This window comes from Petromyzon marinus, chromosome 36 (genome assembly GCF_048934315.1).
Source record: "Petromyzon marinus isolate PM22_M1 ecotype Great Lakes invasive population chromosome 36, UKy_Petmar_22M1.pri1.0, whole genome shotgun sequence".
In the NCBI taxonomy this organism is placed as follows: domain Eukaryota; kingdom Metazoa; phylum Chordata; class Hyperoartia; order Petromyzontiformes; family Petromyzontidae; genus Petromyzon; species Petromyzon marinus.
Genome location: NC_133702.1, coordinates 10,509,670 through 10,536,651, shown reverse-complemented (window position 1 = coordinate 10,536,651; position 26,982 = coordinate 10,509,670). Strand labels below are relative to the sequence as shown.

General features: G+C 48.6%; 1 protein-coding gene across 4 annotated transcripts in view; it reads right to left on the bottom strand.

The window, feature by feature from the left end:
• COL7A1 (collagen type VII alpha 1 chain) overlaps nucleotides 1-26,982 on the bottom strand; it is a 131,036-nt gene that overhangs the window by 63,975 nt on the left and 40,079 nt on the right. For all 4 annotated transcript variants that reach the window (XM_076072111.1, XM_076072112.1, XM_076072113.1 and 1 more), the window contains exons 23-45: nucleotides 26,633-26,832; nucleotides 25,526-25,561; nucleotides 25,152-25,169; nucleotides 24,341-24,385; nucleotides 22,981-23,049; nucleotides 20,254-20,334; nucleotides 19,973-20,008; nucleotides 19,139-19,183; nucleotides 17,195-17,263; nucleotides 16,684-16,779; nucleotides 15,075-15,101; nucleotides 12,821-12,874; nucleotides 11,098-11,169; nucleotides 10,502-10,561; nucleotides 10,338-10,373; nucleotides 9,676-9,720; nucleotides 8,932-8,967; nucleotides 5,966-6,010; nucleotides 3,827-3,862; nucleotides 2,970-3,005; nucleotides 2,707-2,739; nucleotides 1,687-1,758; nucleotides 636-695 (exon numbers count right to left, since the gene is read on the bottom strand). In XM_076072111.1, the coding sequence (XP_075928226.1) occupies nucleotides 636-695; nucleotides 1,687-1,758; nucleotides 2,707-2,739; nucleotides 2,970-3,005; nucleotides 3,827-3,862; nucleotides 5,966-6,010; nucleotides 8,932-8,967; nucleotides 9,676-9,720; nucleotides 10,338-10,373; nucleotides 10,502-10,561; nucleotides 11,098-11,169; nucleotides 12,821-12,874; nucleotides 15,075-15,101; nucleotides 16,684-16,779; nucleotides 17,195-17,263; nucleotides 19,139-19,183; nucleotides 19,973-20,008; nucleotides 20,254-20,334; nucleotides 22,981-23,049; nucleotides 24,341-24,385; nucleotides 25,152-25,169; nucleotides 25,526-25,561; nucleotides 26,633-26,832 (1,307 nt within the window). The remainder of the gene's footprint in view (nucleotides 1-635; nucleotides 696-1,686; nucleotides 1,759-2,706; nucleotides 2,740-2,969; nucleotides 3,006-3,826; nucleotides 3,863-5,965; nucleotides 6,011-8,931; nucleotides 8,968-9,675; nucleotides 9,721-10,337; nucleotides 10,374-10,501; nucleotides 10,562-11,097; nucleotides 11,170-12,820; nucleotides 12,875-15,074; nucleotides 15,102-16,683; nucleotides 16,780-17,194; nucleotides 17,264-19,138; nucleotides 19,184-19,972; nucleotides 20,009-20,253; nucleotides 20,335-22,980; nucleotides 23,050-24,340; nucleotides 24,386-25,151; nucleotides 25,170-25,525; nucleotides 25,562-26,632; nucleotides 26,833-26,982) is intronic.

Sequence of the window (26,982 nt, the reverse complement as noted above, 5' to 3'; positions counted from 1 at the left end):
ACATTAAGGTCCTGGAGTGGCCTAGCCAGTCTCCAGACCTTAATCCCATAGAAAATCTGTGGAGGGAGCTGAAGGTTCGAGTTGCCAAATGTCAGCCTCGAAACCTTAATGACTTGGAGAAGATCTGCAAAGAGGAGTGGGACAAAATCCCTCCTGAGATGTGTGCAAACCTGGTGGCCAACTACAAGAAACGACTGACCTCTGTGAATGCCAACAAGAGTTTTGCCACCAAGTACTAAGTCATGTTTTGCAGAGGGGTCAAATACTTATTTCCCTCATTAAAATGCAAATCAATTTATAACATTTTTGACATGCGTTTTTCTGTATTTTTTTGTTGTTATTCTGTCTCTCACTGTTCAAATAAACCTACCATTAAAATTATAGACTGATCATTTCTTTGTCAGTGGGCAAACATACAAAATCAGCAAGGGATCAAATACTCTTTTCCCTCACTGTACATGTGAACGCACTGCTTTGACGGGAGTGCTGTTATTATTGTGCAACTAACAAAAGCCAGGACTTTTAATGACGTAGGAGGACACAGATATTCCAGGACGGCAGCTGCGTCCTCGGCAAGGGGAGGATCCTGGGGAAACCAGGACATGTGGTGACCGTGGGTTGTGGGCTCAGCTCACCCGATCTCCGGGTTCCCCCTTGGCCCCGACACCGCCAGGCAGCCCGGCTCCTATGCTGCCCTGCAGCACAGGACACGGACGACAGGCGGGGAGAGGGTGGCAGCAGCGTCGGCACGAGAAGAGTAATAATATGAATAATCAATGCATTTGGTACTGCCGCCATTCTTAAAGCTTAAGGCCATCACGCAGGGACCATGCTTCACAGACGTGTATAGTCTGCCAGTAGGGGGCAATGTTGCCGCGTGTTGTACAGTTTTACCCAATTAGGTAAATTTCAGGTAACTTTTTCAAATTCAGATCATGATGCCAGCACGCGTGGTCTACTCTTTATCCAATAAAGCAACGAGATCTTTAACTTCTGCAGTGAAGACAGACCGCACGATCGCAATTTTTGGTTTATACACCCATCGCAGTATTAACCAGGGCGGCCGCAGGTCTCAAACCACGAACTTCTGCAACAAGCGGCTGGCGTCACTGCCCGTGAAACCCACAGCTTCCACGTCTGTTGCTCTTGGCTCGGCTCGCACGGTGACTTGCACTGCTTCCCATAGTAGGATGTGGGCTTCTCAAAACAATCTGGCTAATGCATACAGATGTTATTGTAAGGCTCTTAATTTATTCAGCAGTTGGTAATAATGAAGTGAAGGTCATCATCCTCATCAGCAGTACCACCATAAGCAGCAGCAGCAACCATGATCAATCCACTGCTGGATGAAGGTCTCCACAAGCTGTCGCGATTTTTAGGTCAAATCAGGAAATCGGGCTAGGATATAAAATACTGCTTTGGATTGATTAAAAAAGCACGACGTCACGGGAAATGACATAACAATGACATCACATCTGCGCTTTCCCCCACCAAAAGCGGGCATCTCGTGGCATCCGAGGACGTCACTTTAGTTTGCACGGAAGAAAAAAGGATACAACATTTGCCTTAAGAATCAGATGTTTAAATTCCAAAAACTCATCCCTCTGTCACGGCAATGTTGCCACCGCTCCCGGCGGCCCGAACAAACGATTCCTTCGTCGAGCGACAATAGCGAAGATCGTTCACCTTGTCGCCCTTTTGCCCAGCCTCGCCCGACTCGCCACTGGGGCCGTGTGGTCCAGGGGGTCCTCTGTCTCCCTGGCAACGACAGCATCACGCAGGCGGGGTGAGCCGAGACTGCCCAGAGGATGCGGTTGACACAAGACAAATGAAACCGCCACGTAGGTCTTTTTTTCGCAGTTGGTATTGCGGTTGAACCGTGCGGTGTTCGGAGCGACGTTCGACGCCAAGCGGAAAGCTCCTCAAGAAGTTCCCGGTACGTGAAGCGAACCGTCGGACATCGTGCCAAATGGCGCGTGGTATAAACCAAAAAACCCGCAGGAGAGCCACAAGTAAATGACAACGGATTATTACATTAATATAGATTCATATGCATATAATATACACGTAGACAATGATTTCCCCCCACCACCCCCGTATATAGACATGTTAACAGACTGTTGGGGCAAGTGCTGTTAACTTGCAGCACCTATGAAGGCTGATACGGCACACGAGGGAGTGGGTGGCCAGCACCAAGCCCGGCCGCATTTGGTCTCCCTCGTGGTGATCTTAACACGCATGTGTATGTATGTTCAACTTCTTTTGCACCGTATGTAGCCAACCGTGATAATCAGAGGTGCGGGGGAAGGACAATACACTAAGCACAATATGCAGTTCTAAAGAAATTAGTTTTCAATCTCGATTATTTAAAAGTGCGTAGCTCCAGTGGCTTCCTAATATCTGAATGAAGAGTGTTCCAGACGTGCTGCAGAAGCACATCTGAAAGTGCGCAATACAGTGACTGTCTTTGTTCCATGGTTAGCCAAAATTCGATGGTTAGCCATTTGAGGCTGAATCGACCTAGGGGAAGCCCCGGACTGGTTCAGATAATTGTCATAACAATAATCGCTAATCGTCACTACGTGGCGGTGACGTCACCACGGTGCCTGTGCCAGGCTGTGTGTATTTTAAGTCATACACACACACACACATGTGTGGTGTAGAGGCTATCCTGTTTCAGAAAAAGCCCTCACTTATCCTCCTCACCTTTAGTCCTGGAGGCCCGGATGAGCCCTTTATCTGATGTAAACAGAAAAAAAAACACAGGTCAGGTCAGGTCCTCTCAAGGAAAGCAATTTTGGAAAGTGGAACAATTTTGCGGATTAGTGGTGAATCGCTCGACACCCTACTCTTACTTTTGAATCTCGAGGGTTTTTTTTATCGGAACGACAAACATCAACCAAATCGATCAATCAATCAGCCGCTATTCAAGGGGAAAATAGCCACCTCTCTTCTGTCACGATACTCACACTTTCTCCGTCCAGGCCCCTGGGTCCCAGTTCGCCCTGTGAAGACAGAGTTGGCATCATGCGAGACAAACAACCGGACGAACGATCGGACAAAGTTCGGGCCAATGTAGCATCGCCTCTCCCATCGGCTGACCGGAGTGTCCTCACACAGGCACAGAGTTTTAACTAAAACCGTGATCTTACAACCATTTTTTCAACACATTGTGAAATTGTTGCTCAGTTTGCTTTCATTGTGTTCCCATACAATGTTTGGTCCTAACCAATAAAGCACCTTCATTTTAACCTCAAACCCTAACCCCAAAAACCTAAACCGAACTCGTATCCCTAAACCGGGGATACAAATAAGCAGTGGGGAACACATATTCCTTGCCAAGGAGGAACAAATATCCACTGAACACTCCACTCCCCAAATACAAATAAGCGGCGAGAGATAGAAGCAAGTCCGGACTGCGGCCGCGTCAAAATTAAACATTTCTCATACAGGACCCTATGGTCGAACCTCCCGATTTCAATCTTCCCAGCCGCCAATGGTCGACAATCAACTGAATCAGGACCGGGCATGGCCGATGCGGCCACCTGATGCACAAATGGCGCATCAAATATTCGGCGGCCTGCGAATGCGGCCACGAATCTCAAACGATTGACCGCATCGTAAACACTCCGCTGTCTTCGCTCCTTTAAAGGAGCAACGGACGAGATCCACTCTGCATCTGAACAAACGATTAAGTGTATAACAAATTATAAAATTACATCTGTAATCTGCTGCTATGAACAGAAGAAGACCATTTTGAGGCCAACACAGGCGAGCGTGCCATCGATAAACAGGATGCGTCATGTGACCTTTCGACGTGCCTCACCTTCTCTCCTCTGGGTCCAGGTGGCCCTTGAAGCCCCTAAGGTGCAGCGAGGACAGACACACACACACAATTGAACACATAAGCGAATGTGCACACAAATATGAGAGAGCTATGTGTGGTGGGTATGGTGGGAAACACACCACCAGGTGTATACGCTTTACTCTATTTACTTGCGTTGTGTAAATATGTTTAAGAATATGCAAACCTGTCAACCCATTGTCAGTGCCCTACCTTATTGCAGACCAATTCCGAACTTATTGGTCCCCCCGTGCCCCTTATACATCTCAACGTTCATCCCACAAAAGTCCCATCACAAGGGAGAAACACAAACAAATAGACAAAAAAATGTCCCTGTACAAGAATACGGGTAAACCATATGGGTTGACAGGTATGCAATGTGTGTGTGTGTTTTAGTGGTAGTGTAGTGGTCAGTGAACTGTGCTACGAACTCGGCGACCCGAGCATTTGAAGCAGTGTAAACATCAGCACTCGGGAGACAAAGGCGGCCGGGTGTGGTGTTGGCCATGCACCCCCTCATGTGCTGTGCCGGCATTCATAGGTGCTCGCTAACAGCACTTGCCCCAACAGTCTGTTAAGGCTATACGGGGGATCTTTGTCTGTATTGTCTTTGTCTCTGTGTGTTAGCGTGGTCTCTGTGTCTTTGCGTGTGTCTGTGTGTCTCTCTGTGTGTCTCTCTGAGTGTGTCTCTGTGTGTCTCTGTGAGTGTGTCTCTGTGTGTTATCATTCCGTGCCAGTGTGTTTCTGTGTGTCTCTGTGTGTCTCTGTGAGTGTGTCTCTGTGTCTCTCTGTGAGTGTGTCTCTGTGTGTTATCATTCCGTGCCAGTGTGTCTCTGTGTGTCTCTCCGAGTGTGTCTCTGTGAGTGTGTCTCTGTGTGTCTCTGTGAGTGCATCTCTGTGTGTTATCATTCCGTGCCAGTGTGTCTCTGTGTGTCTCTGTGTGTCTCTCTGAGTGTGTCTCTGTGTGTCTCTGTGAGTGTGTATGTGTGTCTCTGTGAGTGTGTCTCTGTGTGTTATCATTCCGTGCCTGTGTGTCTCTGTGTGTCTCTGTGAGTGTGTCTCTGTGTGTCTCTGTGAGTGTGTCTCTGTGTGTTATCATTCCGTGCCAGTGTGTCTCTGTGTGTCTCTCTGAGTGTGTCTCTGTGTGTTATCATTCCGTGCCAGTGTGTCTCTGTGTGTCTCTGTGAGTGTGTTTCTGTGTGTCTCTGTGAGTGTGTCTCTGTGTGTTATCATTCCGTGCCAGTGTGTCTCTGTGTGTCTCTGTGTGTCTCTGTGTGTCTCTGTGAGTGTGTCTCTGTGTGTTATCATTCCGTGCCAGTGTGTCTCTGTGTGTCTCTCTGAGTGTGTCTCTGTGTGTTATCATTCCGTGCCAGTGTGTCTCTGTGTGTCTCTGTGTGTCTCTCTGAGTGTGTCTCTGTGTGTTATCATTCCGTGCCAGTGTGTCTCTGTGTGTCTCTGTGAGTGTGCCTCTGTGTGTCTCTGTGAGCATGTCTCTGTGTGTCTCTGTGTGTTATCATTCCGTGCCAGTGTCTGTGTGTCTCTGTGAGTGTGTCTCTGTGTGTCTCTGTGTGTCTCTGTGAGTGTGTCTCTGTGTGTTATCATTCCGTGCCAGTGTGTCTCTGTGTGTCTCTGTGAGTGTGTCTCTGTGTGTCTCTGTGAGCGTGTCTCTGTGTGTTATCATTCCGTGCCTGTGTGTCTCTGTGTGTTATCATTCCGTGCCAGTGTGTCTCTGTGTGTCTCTGTGAGTGTGTCTCTGTGTGTCTCTCTGAGTGTGTCTCAGTGTGTTATCATTCCGTGCCTGTGTGTCTCTGTGTGTCTCTGTGAGTGTGTCTCTGTGAGCGTGTCTCTGTGTGTTATCATTCCGTGCCAGTGTGTCTCTGTGTGTCTCTGTGAGTGTGTCTCTGTGTGTCTCTGTGAGTGTGTCTCTGTGTGTCTCTGTGAGTGTCTCTGTGTGTTATCATTCCGTGCCTGTGTGTCTCTGTGTGTCTCTGTGAGTGTGTCTCTGTGTGTTATCATTCCGTGCCCGTGTGTCTCTGTGTGTCTCTGTGAGTGTGTCTCTGTGTGTTATCATTCCGCGCCAGTGTGTATCTGTGTGTCTCGGTGCTCGTCAAAGCAACTCACGGGAACCCCCTGTGGCCCGAGAGGCCCTGGAGAGCCAGCGACACCCTGCGAAAACACAGAGCAGCGGCATCAACGACCACCGGTTTGGAAGTCTACGTCCCTCCGGTCCCCTGGGTCTCATTGCTCTCGCACCCCTTGTGTTGTGCATCAGTTCCTCGTTGTACTTCTCCTCTCGAAACCAACAAGACAAGAGGACCGGAGAGCATTTCTCCAGGAACCGCCGATGTTTTTTTAACGGATAAAACACAAAGGCAGAGCGCTCTCTACACTTGTCTGCGTGATACTTGAAAACACTTTTATTTTGTTCCGGCCTGCACTCTTTTTATTGTCATTTACGGATATGATCATTGTTGACGTTCGCGCACCGACTCTGGATTCGCTCTTTTTTCAGCCTCCCGCACCTGTGATTTTACTACTTTTATTTCTTTACGTGGAGAGACGACAACAAGGGGCGTATTGCCTGCTTATGTATTTGGTTTACATATATTCTCCACGACGACGCTCAATGTTTATTATGTCTATTACGCGTGAGGTCTTGCCGAGTATCCCGTTGAACTAGGAAAGGGTCCTGGCCTTTAAACACTGGCCAGTGCACCAGCATCGGTTTAAGTAAGCCCCACTCTGCTGACGAGACACACCGAATGCCAACTCTGGCCCAGAGTTTGCTCGGACTATACTCAATGCTGCTGCAACTACGCACACTCACAAGGCTGTGTGGCCGATTGGAGGTGTAAACAAGAACATATATTTTTAAAAAAATGTAACGTCGAGATAAATTATGTCCGCTTAGTTATTATGCGGCTGAGAATCTCTGCAGCGACGGTTGACAATGATTACAGTGAGATACATGCTGCAACTGCTCGCTGCGCAGTGCTCCAAGGCTCGACGGCATGTACACGCTTAATGCAACGTAATCTCACCTGGTTATAAATAAACAAACGATGTGGAGCCCGGCAGCTATGTGGCTCTCGTTTTAAAGCTGGCTCTTTGTCAGCTTTGCTCATCATCACTGAAACCCTCATGATCCGTGAGGGGCCTTTAGTCGGCGTGGCAGCGTTTGTGATCTTGGGTTCAAATCCGGGCAGCCGCTCAAGGTCAAACCGGGTTCTCAAGCGAAGGTTGATGGTTTTAGTCCGGTCACCGGTGGCGAATGAACATCGGTGAAAAAGAGCTTTATAACTCATCGGATTTCACCAGTATAAATAAACATTCTGATTCTGACCGCACACAACCAAGTAAAGTTGTTTTCACTCGGCATAAATTAAAGACCACTGCCGTAACGCAGCTCATGTGCAGGTGCTGCGTAGATCAACACATTGCAGGATTGTGAGCGCGACGGTGACGGCTTGTGGAGTTCTTCATCCAGCAGTGGAGTGGTCATGGCTAATGTCGATTGACCATTAACACTGCCGTATAATGTAAAATATAGCACAGGCGGATGACTCAGACATTGTCCCTTGTTCAACGCAGAGAGGGTAGAGAAACCGAGATCAGTTAATTTTGATTTTTTTTCACTTGGTTTGGAATTGTATGGCTACTGAGGCCTTTTTATTCGTCAGTTTGATTGCAATTTGAAGAACATCTCAGGGCACAGGGCATGAGGTGGCACTCCCCCTAGTGTGGATAAGAGGTAATTGAAAATTACCTCAGAGGTAGTTCTGTACTGTCACCATCCACAGGCCATTCTGCCAATGGAGATTTCCTAATTTCACATCTTGACATTGACGGCACAATCATTAGGCACGTAACGCCGCAAGTATTCGTCGAATCAGATCAGTCCTTACCTTCAATATCCACGCATCGAATCGTGTATGTGAGAATCGATTTACAATTTGTGAAAATTATATGAACATTATATTAATTATATACGCCAGTGGTTCTCAACCTTGTGTGGTGACTGTACCCAGTGCCGGATTATCCTAGCAGCAAAAGTAGCAACATATGCAGCTACGGGGCCCCGCACTTTCAAGGACCCCACGCTAAATCCTTTCAAGCTATCAATTCCGGTTCAGTGATTCTGCACTTGCTCTATTACTATAGTACTATACTGCCTTCAACTTTTATGAACGACTGGGTGTTTAAGGTTAGCGATTTGTCATGTTATCTGGCTGTATAGCAAATTAAAAAAATACAATTACTTTACTGTGCAAGTAAAAAAATTTGTGTTTTCATATTTACGTGTTTTTTAGGGCCCCTTTATAGCATATGCTACAGGCCCCGCACTAGCTTAATCCGGCACTGACTGTACCCCTTGCTGAACTTTGTTTCAACTGAGTAACACCCCCTTGCCTGACCCAACATGGTTCTGAAAAATAAATGTATGAATAATGAACATCAATATTTTAACCAATTGTCAATTTTGTGAGGTATCCTAACGAGCTAGTAACTGCACGCGATTAAAAAAAATAATTCAATGGACGCTCTGCATGCGTGACGTCATTTGTTCACGCTCACTGGTTACTCTTGGAAACCACATTGTTCATAATAATTTAGTTTAAAAAGGTATTTTATACCGTTCTAGGTTACCATATGAATTTACATTTATCGGATTTATTTTATCTTGGCAGATTCATACTCAATTATTCACCAATGACTCTCACGTATGATATAATTTCACAAATGTATAAATCACCTCGCGTAACCCCTGGGACATTGCCATGTACCTCCAGGGGTCTGCGTACCCCCAGTTGAGAACCACTTATTTAGACCGACGTTACATTTCTACTGATAGAGTGACTGAAACTGTACAAACGAGGCAGAAGGAACAAAACAAACAATACAAAGGAGACGGTAAAACAGAGACAACTAAATTCACAGATTCTCAAATCGAACCGTGAGCATTAACCAAAACAATTCCTCACATTGCTCAATCTGCAAATCATTGCCTGCCTAAGATAAACAACTATATATAAAATAGGGTTGTTAGATCGGCACGGAGACTAACGCTGACAGGACGAGAGGTTTACCTTGTCGCCAGCAGGACCCATGACTCCCCTCTCTCCCTGCAACACAGCAAGGACACGCAACCACATGAGCACATGCGTGTAGCGCGGGCAACCTCGGTGGTGAAAACAGAGTTGCAGCCAACATGAATCTCGTGTGATCTCCGAGTGTGCGTAGAGTTGGCAACCTCCGAGTGTTGAAGGGCTACAGCCAACATGACATTTGTTTGTGGGTGTGTGTGTGCGCGCGAGTGTAGCGTGAGCAGTAGTGCAGCGGTTAGCGCGCTGCGCTACGAACCCGGTGGCCCGAGTTCGATTCCCGCTCATGGCCAACACAAGTGACGATTATCAGAACCGATCCTGTGCCTCCTCTAGGTGGACTCAGCCTCAAATGAGTACTTGGTGAGGTGGCTCGTGACGGACGCTGCTGGGCAGTTGGAGGCAGTCGCCCTCCAACAATAACGGAGAGCAGAGGAGCGACGCTCACAATAACGAGCGGAGCGCCGGGCGGCTAAAACACAACTAGTTGGCACAGTTGGGGGCAGAGGGAGTGCATCTGCCAGTCATCTCAATCAGTCAACCCATGGCACCTGGGTTTGTCCCGTGACCTCCTGTCAGCAAGCGTTCGACACTTCAAGTGGCCTCAAGTTGCATCTGGCCTGGCACGGGTACTGTGGTGACGTCACCGCCACTCTAGAGGTGAATGGCGGGTGTTGTTGGTGCTGTTGTAGTGTATACAATCACTGTAAGTGAATGCATAATCCTTACTCTGTCCCCTTTTGAGCCCACTGGCCCGACTGGCCCAGGATCACCCTGCAAGAATTAACACACATACACACACACACACGTATAGATACACACATACACACTCCCTTTGCTGAGGACAAATGCCCTCCTTCTCCTCCTCCATGCCCATTACATCGTGACTCGGTCCAATGCTTGGACCAATCATCATCTAGAAACAGCGTTCAGATGTGGGGGATGGGGCTGGAGAGATATGCTGGGGGTGATCACAAACCTACAGTATGAAATCCCAAATAATTGCCAATAAATAGAGATTTACCAGAGAAAAATGTGTAGCGCCCCATTTAAAAATCTTCAGATTTGAGGACTGACCCCGTCCATTTGGGACGTTTCTCTATAATATCACATCTTGACATTGACGGTTTGGTCGCGTGATATTTACGCGGACTGAGAAACGAACAAACAAACTAACCCAAAACACCTCCGTTATGGATAATGTTGGTTGCGAAAGCCTACGCGTTAAACTGGGACGTTTATAGATCCACCTCTGCGTCGCAACTACACAAAGGTAATTAACGGTCAAAGTATAAAGGCAAAACAACAGCACAGCAACAAACTACGACAACAAAACTCTTGTGGGGTCACATGCCTCCTGAAAGGTCCACAATACAATTGCTGATTCTCACCTTTGGCCCCATAGCTCCAGGAGGCCCACGGAAGCCCTGCAACAACAACAACAACAACGAGAACCCCAATTAGACATAGATGATTCATTTGCAAACGTCAGAACCCTTGCGATATTCCAAATGTTAGTCTTCACTTTGAAGCGTTTCAGGGACTGTGCACAGACCTGCTCGCCAGGATCTCCCGGCTTTCCTGGTTGCCCTGGCAAACCCAGTCCAGCATCCCCCTAGAGCAGGAGTCAAAGCACAGCGTCAGGGGTCAAAACAAAAGCCACCCTTGATCATGTTACCATAGATAAAATTCGTAAAAATATATATGTTTATATCTTACGTGCTGTCATGGGGTTTTTTTTGGTCAAAAGGTCAAGACTGATACAACATTTTCTTGCTCGGATATATTAATTAGTCTGAAAGGCCCACAGTCCACTTGAAGGTATCCAACTTGAAGGCATCTCTACAGTAGTTCCGTGAAAGCTCCTTCCACAGGCCATTCCCTGACATGAGAGGATGCACTGCTGCGCTAGAATTCTGGATACTTAATCGCATCACATGATGAAATCGCACGCGTGAAATACCATTGCCGATTCTTTTGTGTGGCACGCCAGCAGTCAAACCGCAGTGACATCGCGAGCGCTTCACACACGGTAAAAGAGCAATTTGGCATTTTGGGCGACACAGTTTCTTGTGACATTGCCCAGCTAAGAACTGCCTTCCAGGAGGGTCACTGACAGTCGTGGGAGAGAGTTGGCAGTGGAGAGAATACCTTGTCTCCATGGACCCCAGGAACGCCAGGGGGCCCAAGAGGCCCGATGATGCCAGGCAAACCCTGCTTGCCCTGGTGAGGGGTGTCCAGCGAGGAGGAGGAGGGTTGGCGGGTAAGCGGGGAGACAAACAGGGGCAAGGTAGGTGAACCATAAATAAATAATACAAGAGGCCTATATCTAAGGACTGCGGCAATTCATAAGCAGCGATGCAGGAGTTAGCGCGTCACGCGATAAACCTGGCCACCTTAGTTCAATTTCTGGCCAAGGTTAACAACCAGTGGCTAGTGTAATGTATGAACATGTCCATCCTGCCCAACCGCCCCACACTGACCAGTGTGATTGCAAAAGGGTGCAAAACTCGGTAAGCAGTGAACAAGCAGCGAGGCTTTTTGTCCAGATGCTGGCGCATCAACCTCGTTCTGGAGCGTTCACAAAACAGGGCGACTCAAGACAGCCACCCTGGTCCATCAGCTGACCAGCCACGCTCGACACTGACATGCCCTGTCATGGTGGTAAAATATGGTCAAACAACCCCCGTGACTGACACAAAGTGGGGGGAGTGAGGGGGAGGGGGGTATCATCCAGCAGTGGATTGACCAAGGGCTGTAAAATATGCATCATATAGTTAAGAAATGCCGCCAAAATCAGTCGGTATCCTCCGTTAAAGCGGGAGATGAAGAGAAATCACAGAGACGCCTGAAGCATTTCCTGTTGTGAGGGCCGCCTATTGGTGTGCCCTCATTACGCCGGCACTGGGGCCTCGTTAATTTCTACACGTGCTTTTTTGAGGCGCTGTGGAGATTGAAAACCCATGTTTGGTTGGCATGACAAACGAAGCGTCGATGTATCAATCTTGATTTGAAGCTTTCCCACCTGATGATGGACGCTTGTGTTGCACCCGAAACGTCGTGATTTATTTTATTGTGTACCGACGTGACTATACCGAAAGAACCAAAGAGTATGCTTCGATGTATCGATAAACAATTGACACTGACGATACACATGATCGAATCTTGTGGGTGAGAGTTGAGTGTTTTTAGTTTACAGTGTTTAAATGTAGAGTTAATGTTTTGGTTTACATTCCAGGCTAATGGGTGTGAATGATATTGAACAAAGGAGAGAAATGAATCAAGGAAAATGAGAATGGATCAATGAATCGAATCACACATCGGAGTGCAGGAGGTTCGGACAATTTCATTCGTGAGATTTTGTCTTCGTGTTGGATAAACCGGAGCAGCCGGAGACTCTCCACCACAGATGAATACAACAATCCATCCCTGCACTTCTATCTCCTGGCCTCTTGCAGTAATGCCGGGTAATACCTGACAGTCTCTCATCCGAGTACAAACAGGGGATCAAAGCCTGCTCAGCTTCCTTTGTGACAATATCGGATGCATTCAAGGTGATTTTGGTGACTGGCTACTAACGTATCGCTGGCCTGCAGAGGAAAACAAAAAAGCAGTTTTGGGCAACGGCCCTTCTGATGAAGATGAAGAAGGGGCATCGTCCAAAACGTCGTCTGTGATATATTGTAATCATTTTACGGGCTGTGTTGTCGATGAAAGTGTGGCAATTTTGTTACTTGTGGCTTGTGCGCCACTGTCGACGCACTAATGCACTGTTTTGTTTACCAACGCGTTCGTAAGGAGATATCAGTGAATACGTCAGTATATGAGTACACGCGTGCATCTGTGTGTGAGCGTTGCGTGCAGGAGAACCCACGGGCAGTCCTGGCTCCCCCTTCTCTCCGAATTCTGCCGCCGATCCTGCAGGGCCCTGTGAAGACATTCGCAGCACAGACACAGGTCACCCGTTCCACGTATGGTGCGAAATAAGTTCAACATGCACACATACATACAGGCACACAGACTGTTGGGGCAGGTGCTTTTAGCGAGCACCTATTAAGTCCAGCACGGCACGTGAGGGGCCGGGTAGCACAGCACCATGTCCGTCCACCTTTGTCTTCCAAGTGCTGATGTTTTCACACCGCACGAGGCACTAATTTAAAGCCGAGTCGACCCAGGGAAATCCCAGGACCAGGTTCAAATATGTGCCACCGTTATTGGTCGTGAGTGGGTTTGTAGCGTGGTGGGCTAACCACTACCCTACTGCTCCCCATGAACACACATCCACAAAGACAAATATCCCCCATATAGCCTTTAATACACTTTTGGGATGAGTGCTGTTAGCGAGGACCTTTGAAGGCCGGCACGCCAGACGAGGAGGTGGGTGGCAAGCACCACACCTGGCCGCCTTTGTCTCCCCAGTGGTGATGTTTTTACACACAGCACCAGGTACTCATTTGAGATTGAGTTGACCTCGGGGAGGCCCGGAACCAGTTCAGATAATCGTCACTGGTGTTAGCCGTGAGCAGGAATCGAACTCGGGTCGCTGGGTTCGTAGCGCAGTGCGTTAACCGCTACACTACCACTCCCCACTAACCAGTGTACACCCATACACACACACTTACCCACACATACAAACAAAGACAAAGACCCCCATATAGCCTTAACAGACTGTAGGGGCAAGTGCTGTTAGCGAGCACCTATGAAGGCCGGAACGGTACACGAGGGGGTGGGTAGGCCAGCACCACGCCCGACCGCCTTTGTCTCCCTAGTGGAAATGTTTACACACCGTACCAGGTACTCATTTGAGGCTGAGTCGACCTAGGGGAGGCCCGGGACCGGTTCAGATAATCGTCACTGGTGTTGGCCGTGAGCGGGAATCGAACCCGGGTCGCCAGGTTCATAGCGCAGCGCGCTAACCGCTACACTACCGCTCCCCACACATACACACACTTACCCACACACACATACACACACACTTACCCACACACACACACATACACACATATACACACACATACACAAACATATACACACACATACACACACACACTCACAGGGGTGTGAGAGGAATCAGGTCGAGCGTCAGTATGCCGCGGTTACACTTCCCAGATGCGGACCTGGCCTGTGACTTATCGCCGCTCACTGCCCTGTCAGTCACACCGCTTCTTGCCACAGCTCACCAGGCACTCACCAATTTAGCCCTCCCACCACGACACACCACGCACCAGTGGGCACTAGCACGTCACGGTGATTTGACAAATCAAGTAAAAATGAAACATGAGTATCGGTGCGGTCAAAGGAGGGAATTAATCGAAGAGGACGTGCATCACCGTGGAGATGGAGTAATGAAAATAGATTGTGCACAGGGGCTAGGTGGAGTGTTGTTGCATCCAAGGACCGTGTGAGATGGCGATGGCTTAGGGAGGCCGTCATTCACCAGGGGATGAATCATGGCCGACAATGATGATGGCATGATGGCACAGTGGTTTGCGTGCTACACTATGAACCTACACATTTTTATTCCTATGCAGGGGTGGAGCGGTAGTGCAGTGGTTAGCGCACCATGCTATGCACTCGGTGACCTGAGATTGATTCCCGGCCACGGTTAACAGCAGTGGCGAGCGTCATCTGAAATGGTCCTGGGCCTCCCCGTTCAGTAATCCGCACTGACCAGCGTGGTGAATTATGGCCAACCAACCACTATGATGGATATGACATGAGGAGGCCTTCAACTGGTGGTGGATTGATAAAGGGATATAAAAAAGAGAGAGCCAAAAAGTCAAAGTCGTCTTTTGTACCAACAGTTAGCCTTGCAGAACAAGTCCGAATTATAATTTGTTTATCCGAAAACCCTCGCTTGCGTTGCGAAGGAAATTGTCAGAAAGATCGTAAAATCTGGGGATGTTTGGCCAATTTTCCTCTTCAAAGACTTGGTGATACTGGGAACGAAACTGATGCTGCCTGACATAATTGATTACCGCGGCGCTGCGTTCACTGCAAACAGACTCGTCCCACTACTGACAGTGATCCTACACGGATGCGTCTGTGAGCACGGACATCGTAAATATCACAACGTTCGTTCGTGTGTTTTTTCAAGGAGAAATAAATAAATGAAACATGATCGTTACCCTCTCGCCCATCTCGCCCTTGCTTCCCTGGAAAACACATCAAGCACACGCTGTCATGAACGAGGGAAGCAAAGCAGGTCAAGGCGCAGCCCTGCGATGACTTGCCAACGGCACTGTTGCCGGAACGGTTTCTCCACGAGACGGAGCTCGCGAGAGCCCCTCTAGAAGTAAGGAAGCATGCAAACCTTTGTAGATCGCGGTTTTTATTTTATTTTAAACACTGCTATTAAACAGGAGCTCCTCTACTTACGAACGAGTTAGGTTCCAGAGGTATGTCCGTAAGTCGATTTGTTCGATTCCAAACGTGTTGTACGGCATATACATTAAACACGGGGAATGGCTTAAAAATTTGTATCATCGCCTGTAGATGTAGATGCCTCTGGTTCTTCACGTTCTGCAGATGTAAATGCCACCGCCGCCAAGTATTTCGAGGCGGTTGAATTTTCGACTATCGGTCCGAACAGGCAACTGGACATACGGACCAGGTTTGTTCGTATCTCTGACAGTTCGTAAGTCGAATGTTCGTAAGTAGAAGAGTCCCTGTAATATCAAAGCACTTGCGGTTCACGCCAAATACAACATTCTCTTTTAACACGGAGCAGGCTTGCTCGACTGATATTACGACTCACAATTGATTATCTTCCAGTCAAATCGCACGAGTAATAAGCGTGTCATACACTCTCCTTCGTGACGACCAGCAAAACGTCCGCACCCATGTGTTAAGTGCACGTGTTGATCGCTCTTCGGCAACACAACTCGTGGTGCTGCTAAAGCAGCAACACGTTGACACACTTGTTCATCACGTGACAACTTCATCAATCGGTCGTGCCGGGTAGAGGACGGTATCCGACACACATTTTTACTTATGTGACCTAACCAAAAAATTTATTACGAATCACATCATGCGCTACACACGGCTTCACGTGAACGCGAGTACAATTCAATTTGCACCAATCCCTGTCGTACGTAGAGATTTGCCTAGGAGTATAGGTGTCGCAAATATGGTGAGTGGCCAAATCGATGTCTACAGGCACGTGTGTGTGTGTGTGTTTGCGCGATTCTACAGGTATACGTGTGCACGTGTCCGTGTGCATGCATGCCTCGCATACAGTATTCCTTCGTTATTCGTGAGGGATATGTTCCGGAGATGCTCGTGAATAGCAGATTTAGCGGATGATGATAATCTTTTTAATAAATTACCATAAATATATAAAGAATAACTCTCATCACTTTCTCTCTCGTCACTTCCTCTCTCTCTCGATGCAGTTGTGTAGAGTTCCAGATGTGATTCGCTTGTTTGTGCGCACGCATACATTTGTGTACGCGCTCGTGAATATGGGTGCAAGCACGTGGTGTGTACATCCACGTACGTCTACGTGAACACGCCTGAGCACATGTATGTGAAAGTGTGTGTGCACGCATGCGTGCGTGTAACATCTGTGCACACCTGCGAGAGGGCACGCCTTGAATGTGCCCGTATGCGTTCGTATGCACAGTATCTGTGCGCACGTGACTTGTGTTCGCGTGCGCGTGTTTACATGCGCGTGTGTGCGTTCATGTGCGTGTGTACACGTGCGCGTGTGTGCACTTTACGCTCATGCCCGCCCACCTTGATGGAGATGCCTGCCGTTCCCGGTGCGCCGGGCATACCCGAAGGGCCGGTGTCTCCTCTGAGGCCAGGCGATCCGGGGGACCCAGGGAGGCCCTGACACGGGGGGGGAACGGAGTCGGGTCAAGGTCACGTGAGGTTTAAGACGGCAGTGTGTCAAACCGTACAACTACAAAACACGTAAAACACCACTCTAGGCATAAAGTTGGCTGTAGCTTGGCAACCTTGCCACAGCTGGAGACTGCTCGCTCTCCTGTGCCGCCCCGCGAAACTCCCTCCCCCCTACCAAACATTTAGCTGCGTGCGTGCCACTGGGCCCCCGGCAGGTCAAGCCCACTCGCCCCCTACGTTCAGCTTCAGTCAACGCGTCAAATGTACGCGGGCTATCCCGATGTTGGAATGAGCTTCGTATGGGACTGACGCAGGACGTTTATAAAACTTGCGTCTGATGCAACAGGGGCGGTCCCAGCAGGGCGGGGGGGGGGGGGGAGAATGTGAAACGATTGCTCACCATTGGGCCTGGCTCCCCTTTCCGGCCGGGAATCCCTCCGGATCCATCCACCACAGGGCCCGGTTCCCCCTGTGGTAAGTAAGGTAAAAAAGGAAGAGGTGAGAGGCGGTACGGTTGAGATTCAAATCACAGTTGTAATCAGGAGGAAAATAAGCAACACGTGACGGATTCCATTCAGGCACGCTCATGATCAGTGCGCTGCTGTGAAGCTGATGCGTTAATCGCAGCACACGGCACTTGCAGGGGCCACTGCCCAGAAACCATTCGAAATTTAGAAATTGGTGAGTTACCCATTTTAAACGGATAACACGTCGACTCGAATGCGCTGCATTATTTATCATAACTTCCGAGTGGAAACCCGGAAATTAAGACACTGAAAATTAAAACCGCGTGGGCCATCGCAGCGCTCAGCGTAAGATCTGCGCTGATCCGGCACGGAATTTCTAAATCTCCCAGCTGCGGGTACATTCCCCATTGCTGCGTAATTGACTAAACCTGGGCCACAATCAGCTGCATCTGGGGCAACCGTCACCACAAATCAGCGGCACGCGCCACTCGGGGTAATCGTGACCGCGTGCGCTCGCACAGAGTCCGACCCTTTGCGCCCCCCCCCCCCCTCCTCTAAAGCAGCTGGGGGAGAGAATTCCATCCTGCCAAGGGGGTTGGGTCAGGGGTCAGGGGTTAGGCACGCACACAGCACAACACACGGTACAGCACGCACGGTACGGAAATCGATCACTAGTACAGGGCACGCAATACAGTGCATGGCCACAACAGCACACACAGTACCACGGCACACGTTGCAGCACGTACAATACAGCATACACAGTGCAGCAGACAGCATACCACACAGTACAGCGCACATAGTGCAGATCAAAGTACTCCATGCATAGCACATCACAAACAGTACAACACACAGTCCAGCACTCACAGCATAGAAAATGCAGTACAGAAAGGACAGTACTGCACGTGGCCAGAGTCCTGTACAGCATGCAGCTACGATGCAATCACACTCACGGGACAGCACGTACTGCTGTAGCACCCACAGTACAGCACATGTGCCAACCCTACTGATTTACGTGACTCAAATACCTTTCACTGCAGACCGATGTTCAAAGCTAACCCTACCGCTTTGTACAAATTTAGAAAATACTTTTTTTATATATATAATTCTTAGCTTTGAAAATCAGCGCACAGTACAAGGGTAATAAATGTGCAGCCTACCCCTATTCTATTCCTGTGTATGGCAATATGAACAGGAGCTAGACGTCAATGTCAATGACGAGAGGGCTTCAGCCGAGAGTTTGTGTAGTTTTGCTGCTCCTCCTCCGTTGAAGTTCGGTTTCGCCTACCGCTTACACCAGTAGGCTCCTTCAGGAACACTGCCTTAACAAGACAAAGTAGTACACACCTATGGGATAAAGAAGTGTACAAGTGAAAGAAATATAAGAGAAGTTAGAATTAGGTAAAACTTTAGGCAATGGCCCTTCCTCACAGCACATAGCGAGGACCAGAGAGGAAGCATGGATGAGGGTTGAAGACAGCGCTTTGAATATCCAGGCAGCAACAGCATCACCAAATATTAAGGTGTGTCACGTAAACAACACATGCCAATTCGTTACAAGTACAGCACACCGGTGTGTTGGAGAGTAAACCCACAACATTTGCAATTGGAGTACGTCGTTTCGCCGGTAATTACAACCAGCCTCATCAGGCGACAGCCAGAGCTGTGTTTATACCAGCAGCATTGTAGTGAAGTGCAGCACCAAATCACAGGACAGCACGTGCGATACAGCGTGGACAGCATAGCACAGCATAGCACACAACAGTCACGGTACAGCAACAAGCAATACAAACATGACCCCAGTACAGCACACGGCCAGGGTATGAAGCACAATTGAGGTACAGCCACACGCACGCACAGCGCAGAGGACGATCGCTCACCTTCACTCCCTTGCTTCCCATGAGGCCATTCAGACCCGAGCGGCCCTAGAAGGAGTTTCACAAGAGGATTTGTTACTCACGTCTGTTTGAATTTGCATCACCTACGTTGACACTGAAATGAATCAACAAACATAAGCACAGTAGCCCAGGGGCCACTGGAGAAATTAATGCAACTAAAGAAAAATTAATTCAACAAGACCCGTCTATAAATAACAAACATTATTTGCACGATGTACAATATCCAAGAATAATATCGACCACGGTTACGCTGCTATTTCCCGTTCCAAAAATAAACCAATGAATCTCAATACTGCAACTCTCGCATTCTTAGCAAATTAAAGCAGTCTCAGGGACTGCCACTTACAGCAGTTTCAGCACCGAGACTATGTCTCTACGTGTTTTCGTGTCGGCTTTCCCTTAGTTTGTGTCTCTGTATTTCTTGCTCTGCCTTTTTGTTTGTCTGTGCGCATCTGTATCTACGTGCCCTGGTGTGCAGCCACCGCATGCCCAAGCAGCTTCTGTTTGGTCGGATAGAGGGGGCTAAACGGGCACCTGGCCTGGCACAAGCACCGTGGAGACGTCCCCGTCATTTAGCGGCGAATGGCGGCTGCTGTTGTGTGTCTCTCTGTTTGGCTGTATCTGTCTCGCTGTGTATCTCTAGTTGGTCCCGCTATGTTTCTGTGTCTACTTTTCCATCTATGTTTCTCTGTCCCTATCTTCCCAACGTGTGCACACTTTTCTTATGGCCCTCTTACATTTTTGGCACCCCCCTCGCAGCTTTGCTGTCTGGGCGGCTGCCCTCACTGCCCACCGCTAAGGTCGTGCGATACTCACGGGTTCGCCTGGTTGGCCGGCTGGTCCCTGCACCCCCTAAATAGATGAGGCACACAATACGAATACATCATATTGGTAAGTGTAATATAAGCATTTAATCAGAATATTTATTTATTCTGGAGAAAAATTCGATGAGCCACAAAGCTCTTCTTTTACAGGTGTCCAGGAGGGGGGGGGATTTAGATGACAACAAATACAAGATTTAAAAGATAGATTACACGTGTGTGAGCCGTATGTGTGCACTGTATGTACAGTGAGGTGAGGCAGTTACTTGGTTTTACCTGTGGGCCCTGTGTTCCCTGCGGTCCTGGGTTGCCCGGGCGACCAGGTTGTCCTGGTAACCCATCCTGGCCTGGCAAACCCTGCACGCAGGTGACAGCACTGTGAGTCTCCTCCCTCCATTTGGAGCCCATGCCTCTCTCTGTTCCAGGTTAAGGCGGCGCAGCCCTGCGAATACTTGCTCATGCCACTGCTGGAGGAAGGGCCTTCCACTATACAGGCCCCCGCTAGAGCGGGTGATTTATCCAACTATTCCAAGCTGGCGCTGGCCAGGCATCTTGAAAGAGGTGGCTATACCCATACTTTACCCGACTGCACGTAACCTGCGGATCGAATGCGGTATACCCCGTTAATGCTGCTCGGTAGACGGGAACACAATGCTTCAACCACCGTGCCAGATCGAACCGGCGACCTCTGGATTGCAAGTCCAGTTCTCTAACCGCTACACCACGGCAGCATTCCTAAATCCAAGAAACTTTAAACTATCAATAGAAATGACGGATACTGGTAAATGTGAAATATGGATCAGGAAGAGGTGCGATCATTAATTCTGCCACATTTCTGGGAGGCGTAACCAGGCCACATGGTGAGGGGCTCCCCGACCTCCATGAGCCCTGCCCACTTTTACATCGCCCCACCCATAAACCACTAGCCCCACTCAATGCTCAAGTGACCCTGCCCACTACCCAAGTAGCTCTGCCCACTGCTCAGGTAGCTCCGCCCATTGCTCAGGTAGTCCTGCCAATCGTCCACATAATAATTTGAACATATCAGGCCAGCAAATATTTAATATTAACAAAATCCTAATGTTTTGAGGGTACCCCAATGGATTCTCCCTTATCGCCAGTGGTAGCGAATGTTTTCATGGAGAAATTTGAGACAGATGCCATTCAGACATCCACCCTACGTCATTCCTTGTGGAAGAGATATGTGGATGACACTTTCGTCATCTGGCCACATGGCCTGCCAGCACTGAACCAATTTCTCAACCACATCAATTCCATACACCCGTCTATCAAATTCACCATGGAAGTGGAAAAGGATGGCACGCTACCATTCCTGGATGTTTTGATCGAGAAGAGACCTGATGGCTCGTTGGGACATTCGGTCTACAGGGAGCCACCCACACGGATGCCTATCTAAAGCCTGACTCCCACCACCATCCAGCCCAGAAGAATTCCCTCATCAAAACACTACACCATAAGGCCCGTAGCATCTCCTACCAGCACCACCTAGCCAGTGAGCTGGAGAACGTACAACAAGCCCTCAGGATGAACGGATACTCGGACCGTACAATCCGAAAAGCTGCCTCCCGAGCCATTGGGAGACAACCTTCTGAGCATCCAGCCAAAACCATCACTTTGCCATACATAGCAGGGGTTACCAAAAATATTCCAAAATCTTAAACACAGGATCCAGGTTCGTTTCAACACAGTACACAAAATCCGTGATTTAATCCCATCTGTAAAGGATGCGATTCCTGACATGCAATACCCTGATGTCTACAAACTGAGTTGTGGTTGTGGCAGCAGTTACATTGGTGAAACGAAACGACATGTCTTGGACCGCGTTCGTGAACACAAGGCAGATCTGAAACACGGTAGGACCAATACCTCTGCCATTGCTGATCATTGTTTTAACGCTGTGGGCTCACACGAAATTGATTTTTCCAAGACGGAGGTACTATGCAAACCTACCGGCTACCTTCAGAGATTTGTTCATGAAGCCATCCAGATATATAAACACAGACACAACTTCAACCGAGAAGATGGGTACAAACTGAGCAATCATTGGAAGGACGTTATTAACCAGGTAAAGTCTTAACTGACTGTGATGTTTCAATCCTACCTGCCTATGTCAGCTGTTATTTCCGACTCTGTGTCTCTCTCTCTATGCCTCTCTCTTAGATCTCTCATGCTCACATGCCCTTTGCATTGCACTCTCATGCCTTTGGATTGCACTCTCATGCCTTTGGATTGCACTCTCATGCTCTCATGTCCTTTGGATTGCACTCTCATGCTCACATGCCCTTCGGATTGCACCCTTTGGGTTGCACTCCCTCGTCGAGGAGGCCGCTCTCCTCCTTTTCTAAAGTTACATGCTAATCTCTCACATTAACATCATGCTAATCTCTCACATTAACATAGCCACTTCCGTGCCCTCGTCCAGAAGGCCGCTCTCCTCCTATCTTACAGTTACATGCTAATTTCTCACATTAACATCACTAGCCCCGGCCACTTCTTTATAACCCTTAGGCTACACCCATTTCAAACCTTTTAAAAGTCTGCCTCAGCAGCAGACCCACGCTTTCCCACCTGATGACGGACGCTTGTGTTGTGCCCGATACGTCGTGAATTATTTTATTTTATACCTACGTGACTTTACCGAAAAACCAAAGAGTATGGATTCCTGCAGTCACAAAAACTTCAAATCAAGACTGGCACAGCCTTTTTGAACCCACTTTAACTTTCCCGGCCAAACCACAACGTGTGGTTGCTTTAGTGGCAATTCGCATTCAAGCGGCACCAGGTTAGGACAAAGCTATCGCTGTCCGCCTAACCCTGTCACGGGCCTTTTGGAACTCGACATTGTTAGTGATTTTTTTTGTTTGGCAGACGCAGCTGAGCACCGGAGACACAAATCAAGGCCACTGCGATCGCCAGGAGGATGAGCTCGAGATGTCACGGCGTCGCTCGGAACCGGGGCAGCCGGGGCAGCCAGGTGCTCACCCGCTCTCCTTTCTTCCCTTTCTCTCCACCGCCCCCGCTGCCAGGAACGCCGGGCTCGCCGGGAGGTCCCTGCACCACAGAGCACAGGATCGTGAGCGATGGCGACGTCCTGGCGAGGCGTTCGTCCAGCAGTGGATTGAGCATGGCTGATGAGGAGTGTGTACTTAAGTCCACTCGTAGCTTGTGTGTGTGCTGAGTACGAACATGTAAGTGTGCGAGTATGTGCGAGCGTGTGTATGTATGTTTTTCGCATGTGTGAGTGTGTGTATGTAAGATGATAAGTGTGTGACTTTACGTTTGAGTGTCTGTGTGTTAGTTCGTTCGTGTGTATGTACAGTTTGAGTAATTGTGAGTGTGTTTGTATTGTACGTGTGTCAGTGTTTGTATGTTTGTGTGCATGTATGTGTTTGTTAGTGTGTGCGCGTGTGTTTGTATGTAAGTGTAAACGAAAGAACCAAAGAGCAATTCCTGCAGTCACGAAAACTTCAGATCAAGTTATGTAAGTGTTTGTTAGTGTGTTTGTGAGTGTATGTAGGTGTTTGTTAGTGTGTGTTGTGGGTGTTTGTTAGTGTATGTTTGTGTGTTTGTGAGTGTATGTAGGTGTATGTTAGTGTGTTTGTCAGTGTATGTAGGTGTTTGTTAGTGTGTTTGTGAGTGTAGGTAGGTGTATGTTAGTGTGTTGTGAGTGTTTGTTAGTGTGTTTGTGAGTGTATGTAGGTGTTTGTTAGTGTGTTTGTGAGTGTAGGTAGGTGTTTGTTAGTGTGTGTTGTGAGTGTTTGTTAGTGTGTTTGTGAGTGTATTTAGGTGTTTGTGAGTGTAGGTAGGTGTATGTTAGTGTATGTTGTGAGTGTGTGTTGTAAGTGTTTGTGAGTGTTTGTTAGTGTGTGTTGTGAGTGTTTGTATGTGAGTGTTTGTTAGTGTGTGTTGTGAGTGTATGTTAGTGTGTGTTGTGAGTCTTTGTATGTAAGTGTTTGTTAGTGTGTTTGTGAGTGTGTTTGTGAGTGTGTGTAGGTGTTCGTTAGTGTGTTTGTGAGTGTGTGTTTGTATGTAAGGGTTTGTTAGTGTGTGTTGTGAGTGTTTGTTAGTGTTTGTGAGTGTTTGTTAGTGTTTCTGAGTGTATGTTAGTTTGTTAGTGTTAGTGTGTGTTGTGAGTGTTTGTGAGTGTTTGTTAGTGTGTGTTGTGAGTGTATGTTAGTTTGTTAGTGTTTGTGTGTGTTGTGTTTGTGAGTGTTTGTGAGCGTTTGTGAGTGTTTGTGAGTGTGTGTTGTGAGTGTTTGTTAGTGTTTGTTAGTGTATGTTAGTGTTTGTTGTGAGTGTTTGTGAGTGTTTTTGAGTGTTTGTGTTGTGAGTGTTTGTGTACCAAATCTCCTCGTAGACCTGGAGACCCTTGTGCACCTCTCCTGCCCTGTGGGTTCACAAAGACACAAAGACAAATATCCCCCGTATAGCCTTAACAGTGAGTTGGGGCAAGTGCTACTATAGAGCACCAATGATGGCCAAGACATCACACTCTGATGGTTACACAATGCACCAGGTACTAGCAGAGGCACAGGACTCATTCAAATATTCACTACTGTTATTGGTCATGAGCAGGAATCAAACTCGGGTCTTTTGGTTCAAGGTGCAGTGTGCCATCCACTACACTACTCTTCCCCACATTATATATACTTACACTCACACACAAAGATCGGCCATATAGCATTGAATAGACTAGGGGCAAGTGCTGTTAGCGAGCACCTATGAAGGCCAACATGGCGCTTGAGAGGGTTGGTGGCCAGCACCACGCCCAAGCCGCCTTTGTCTCCCGAGTGCAACAACAGCCGCCATTCGCCACTAAGTGGCGGTGACATCACCACGGCGCTTGTGTCAGGCTAGGTGCATTCTGAGGCTATGTGAAGTGTCGAAGGCTAACTGTCAGGAGGTCATGGGACAGAGCCAGGTGCCATGCATAGCCTGACTGAGATTACATAAATGTACCTAAACATGCCTACACACATACAGTACACTGACATTCATAAACACATTAATACAAATGCACACAAACACAAAACCGAACATACATACAAGTGGCATTTCCGTATGAACGTGGAGTTTCCACCAATGGCTCAGTGCTGCTATGAACATATATGAGTTAAATATGCATGTACAAATAGCGCTGCTGTATAACGTACCATTTCTCCTTTTGCACCCTGTAAGAAAAAAAATATAAGTGAAATTACGGCCATGGTTTCATTTCATATAGCGTCATCATTCATGTGAATCGCAGATCAAGACGCTGGAGAATTTTGTGCCGGACGAGTGGGGAGGCAGGCAGAACTGGTGCCAAGTCGAATCGTCGTGTGCCGGACTGCAGGTCCAGTGTTTGCTGCTATCCATTACACTGGCAGCATCCCACGCGTCCGGCATACGCAAATGAATACTTTGAAAAACAAGCAGATTTTTCCAAAAAATGTAAAAATTCGGAGGAAATCTGCAGTCACGGTATAAATTCCTAAGTGGTGGTCGCGGTGGGCCGATGCGCCGTCGCGGAGGCTGGCCGTCTCACCTGCGGGCACTGGATGACGCACGGCTCCACGGGCCTCTGCAGCGACAGGGGTGGAGGGAGCAGAGACACGTGCTCACTTCGTAATGTGACTTCCGTCGGGTGGCACAGCGCAAATATTGAGCAATGGTTCATTCAGCAGGAGCATAGGTGGAGTTTGACTTATATTTTTTTGGGGAGGGGCAGGGGTTCTCTTTTTCCACGTAATTATATTTTTTTGAATCTTAATTGTAACTACTAAAAATAAATTTAAAAATGTGTACAGCTTGGGAGGGGCGTTGCCAGCCCGCAAATTCCTCCCATGAGTAGTAGATTCGCCTACTCCTTATCGTTCTGCTATTGCTACTACGATCGTTACTGTCCCCCTGGCATTTACTCGTCAATTCCTCCACCCTTGTTGAGGACTCGGTCTACCAGACATTGATTCTTTCATTTCCTCCACACTGACCGAGTTCACCCACCACACTGCAGGTCACAACAACACACTCACCCACTCACCTACTCACTCACCCACTCACTCACCCACTTACTCAACCACCACAACAGAGGTCACAACAACACACTCACCCACTCACTCACCTACTCACTCACCCACTCACTCACCCACTTACTCACCCACTTACTCAACCACCACACCAGAGGTTACAACAACACACTCACCCACTCACTCACCTACTCACTCACCCACTCACTCACCCACTCACTCAACCACCACACCGGAGGTCACAACAACACACTCACCCACTCACTCACCTACTCATTTACCCACCACGCTGCAGGTCAGAACGCTTCTCTTTCTGCAGATTCGCCTGCACTGCTTCACTTTGTAATTCCCTCCTAATCGTCTCTATTGCCAAGCTCTGAGCACGTTGGTCAATTGAAGAAACTTGTTACAATCTGATCTATTGCAACGTCGTGCTGCTTGTTGATGGTCGTTTGATATTTTTGGCCTTTGGGACCACGCTAGGCATTATAGCGGCGGTCGGAATAAAATTGGAGCTAAAGCCACGAGCGAAGAACCGCGCCTGCACTGTGAGCGTGCGTGGGTGCGACGCCGTGCACTGCCGCTGTTGCTCCTGTTGGTTGTGGTGGTCGTGGTGGCACATTCACCGGCGGTATGACGGGCTCGACCGCTCCCTGGCACACGGACTCGGCGAGCTCCTCCCCGATCGCCGTCAGGTCCTCGAACGAGTCGGCAAAGTAGACGGAGCGGCGTCGGCCCGGCAAGGGCCCGGCCTCCGGCTCCCCCGTGATGATGCGGAGCTCCGCCGGGTCTGAGCTGCCCACTCCCACCGCATACACGCGCACGCCTGCCCGCGGAGGAGGCACGCGCCCGCATTTACGAACGTACGTTAGGAGAGGTGGCACGGCCCAAGGGTAGCGCGTTTTGCCGCTTGCTGCAGCGGTCCGCGGCTCGAATCTCGCAATGCCACCCTGGCTATTACCGTGGGTATATTGCC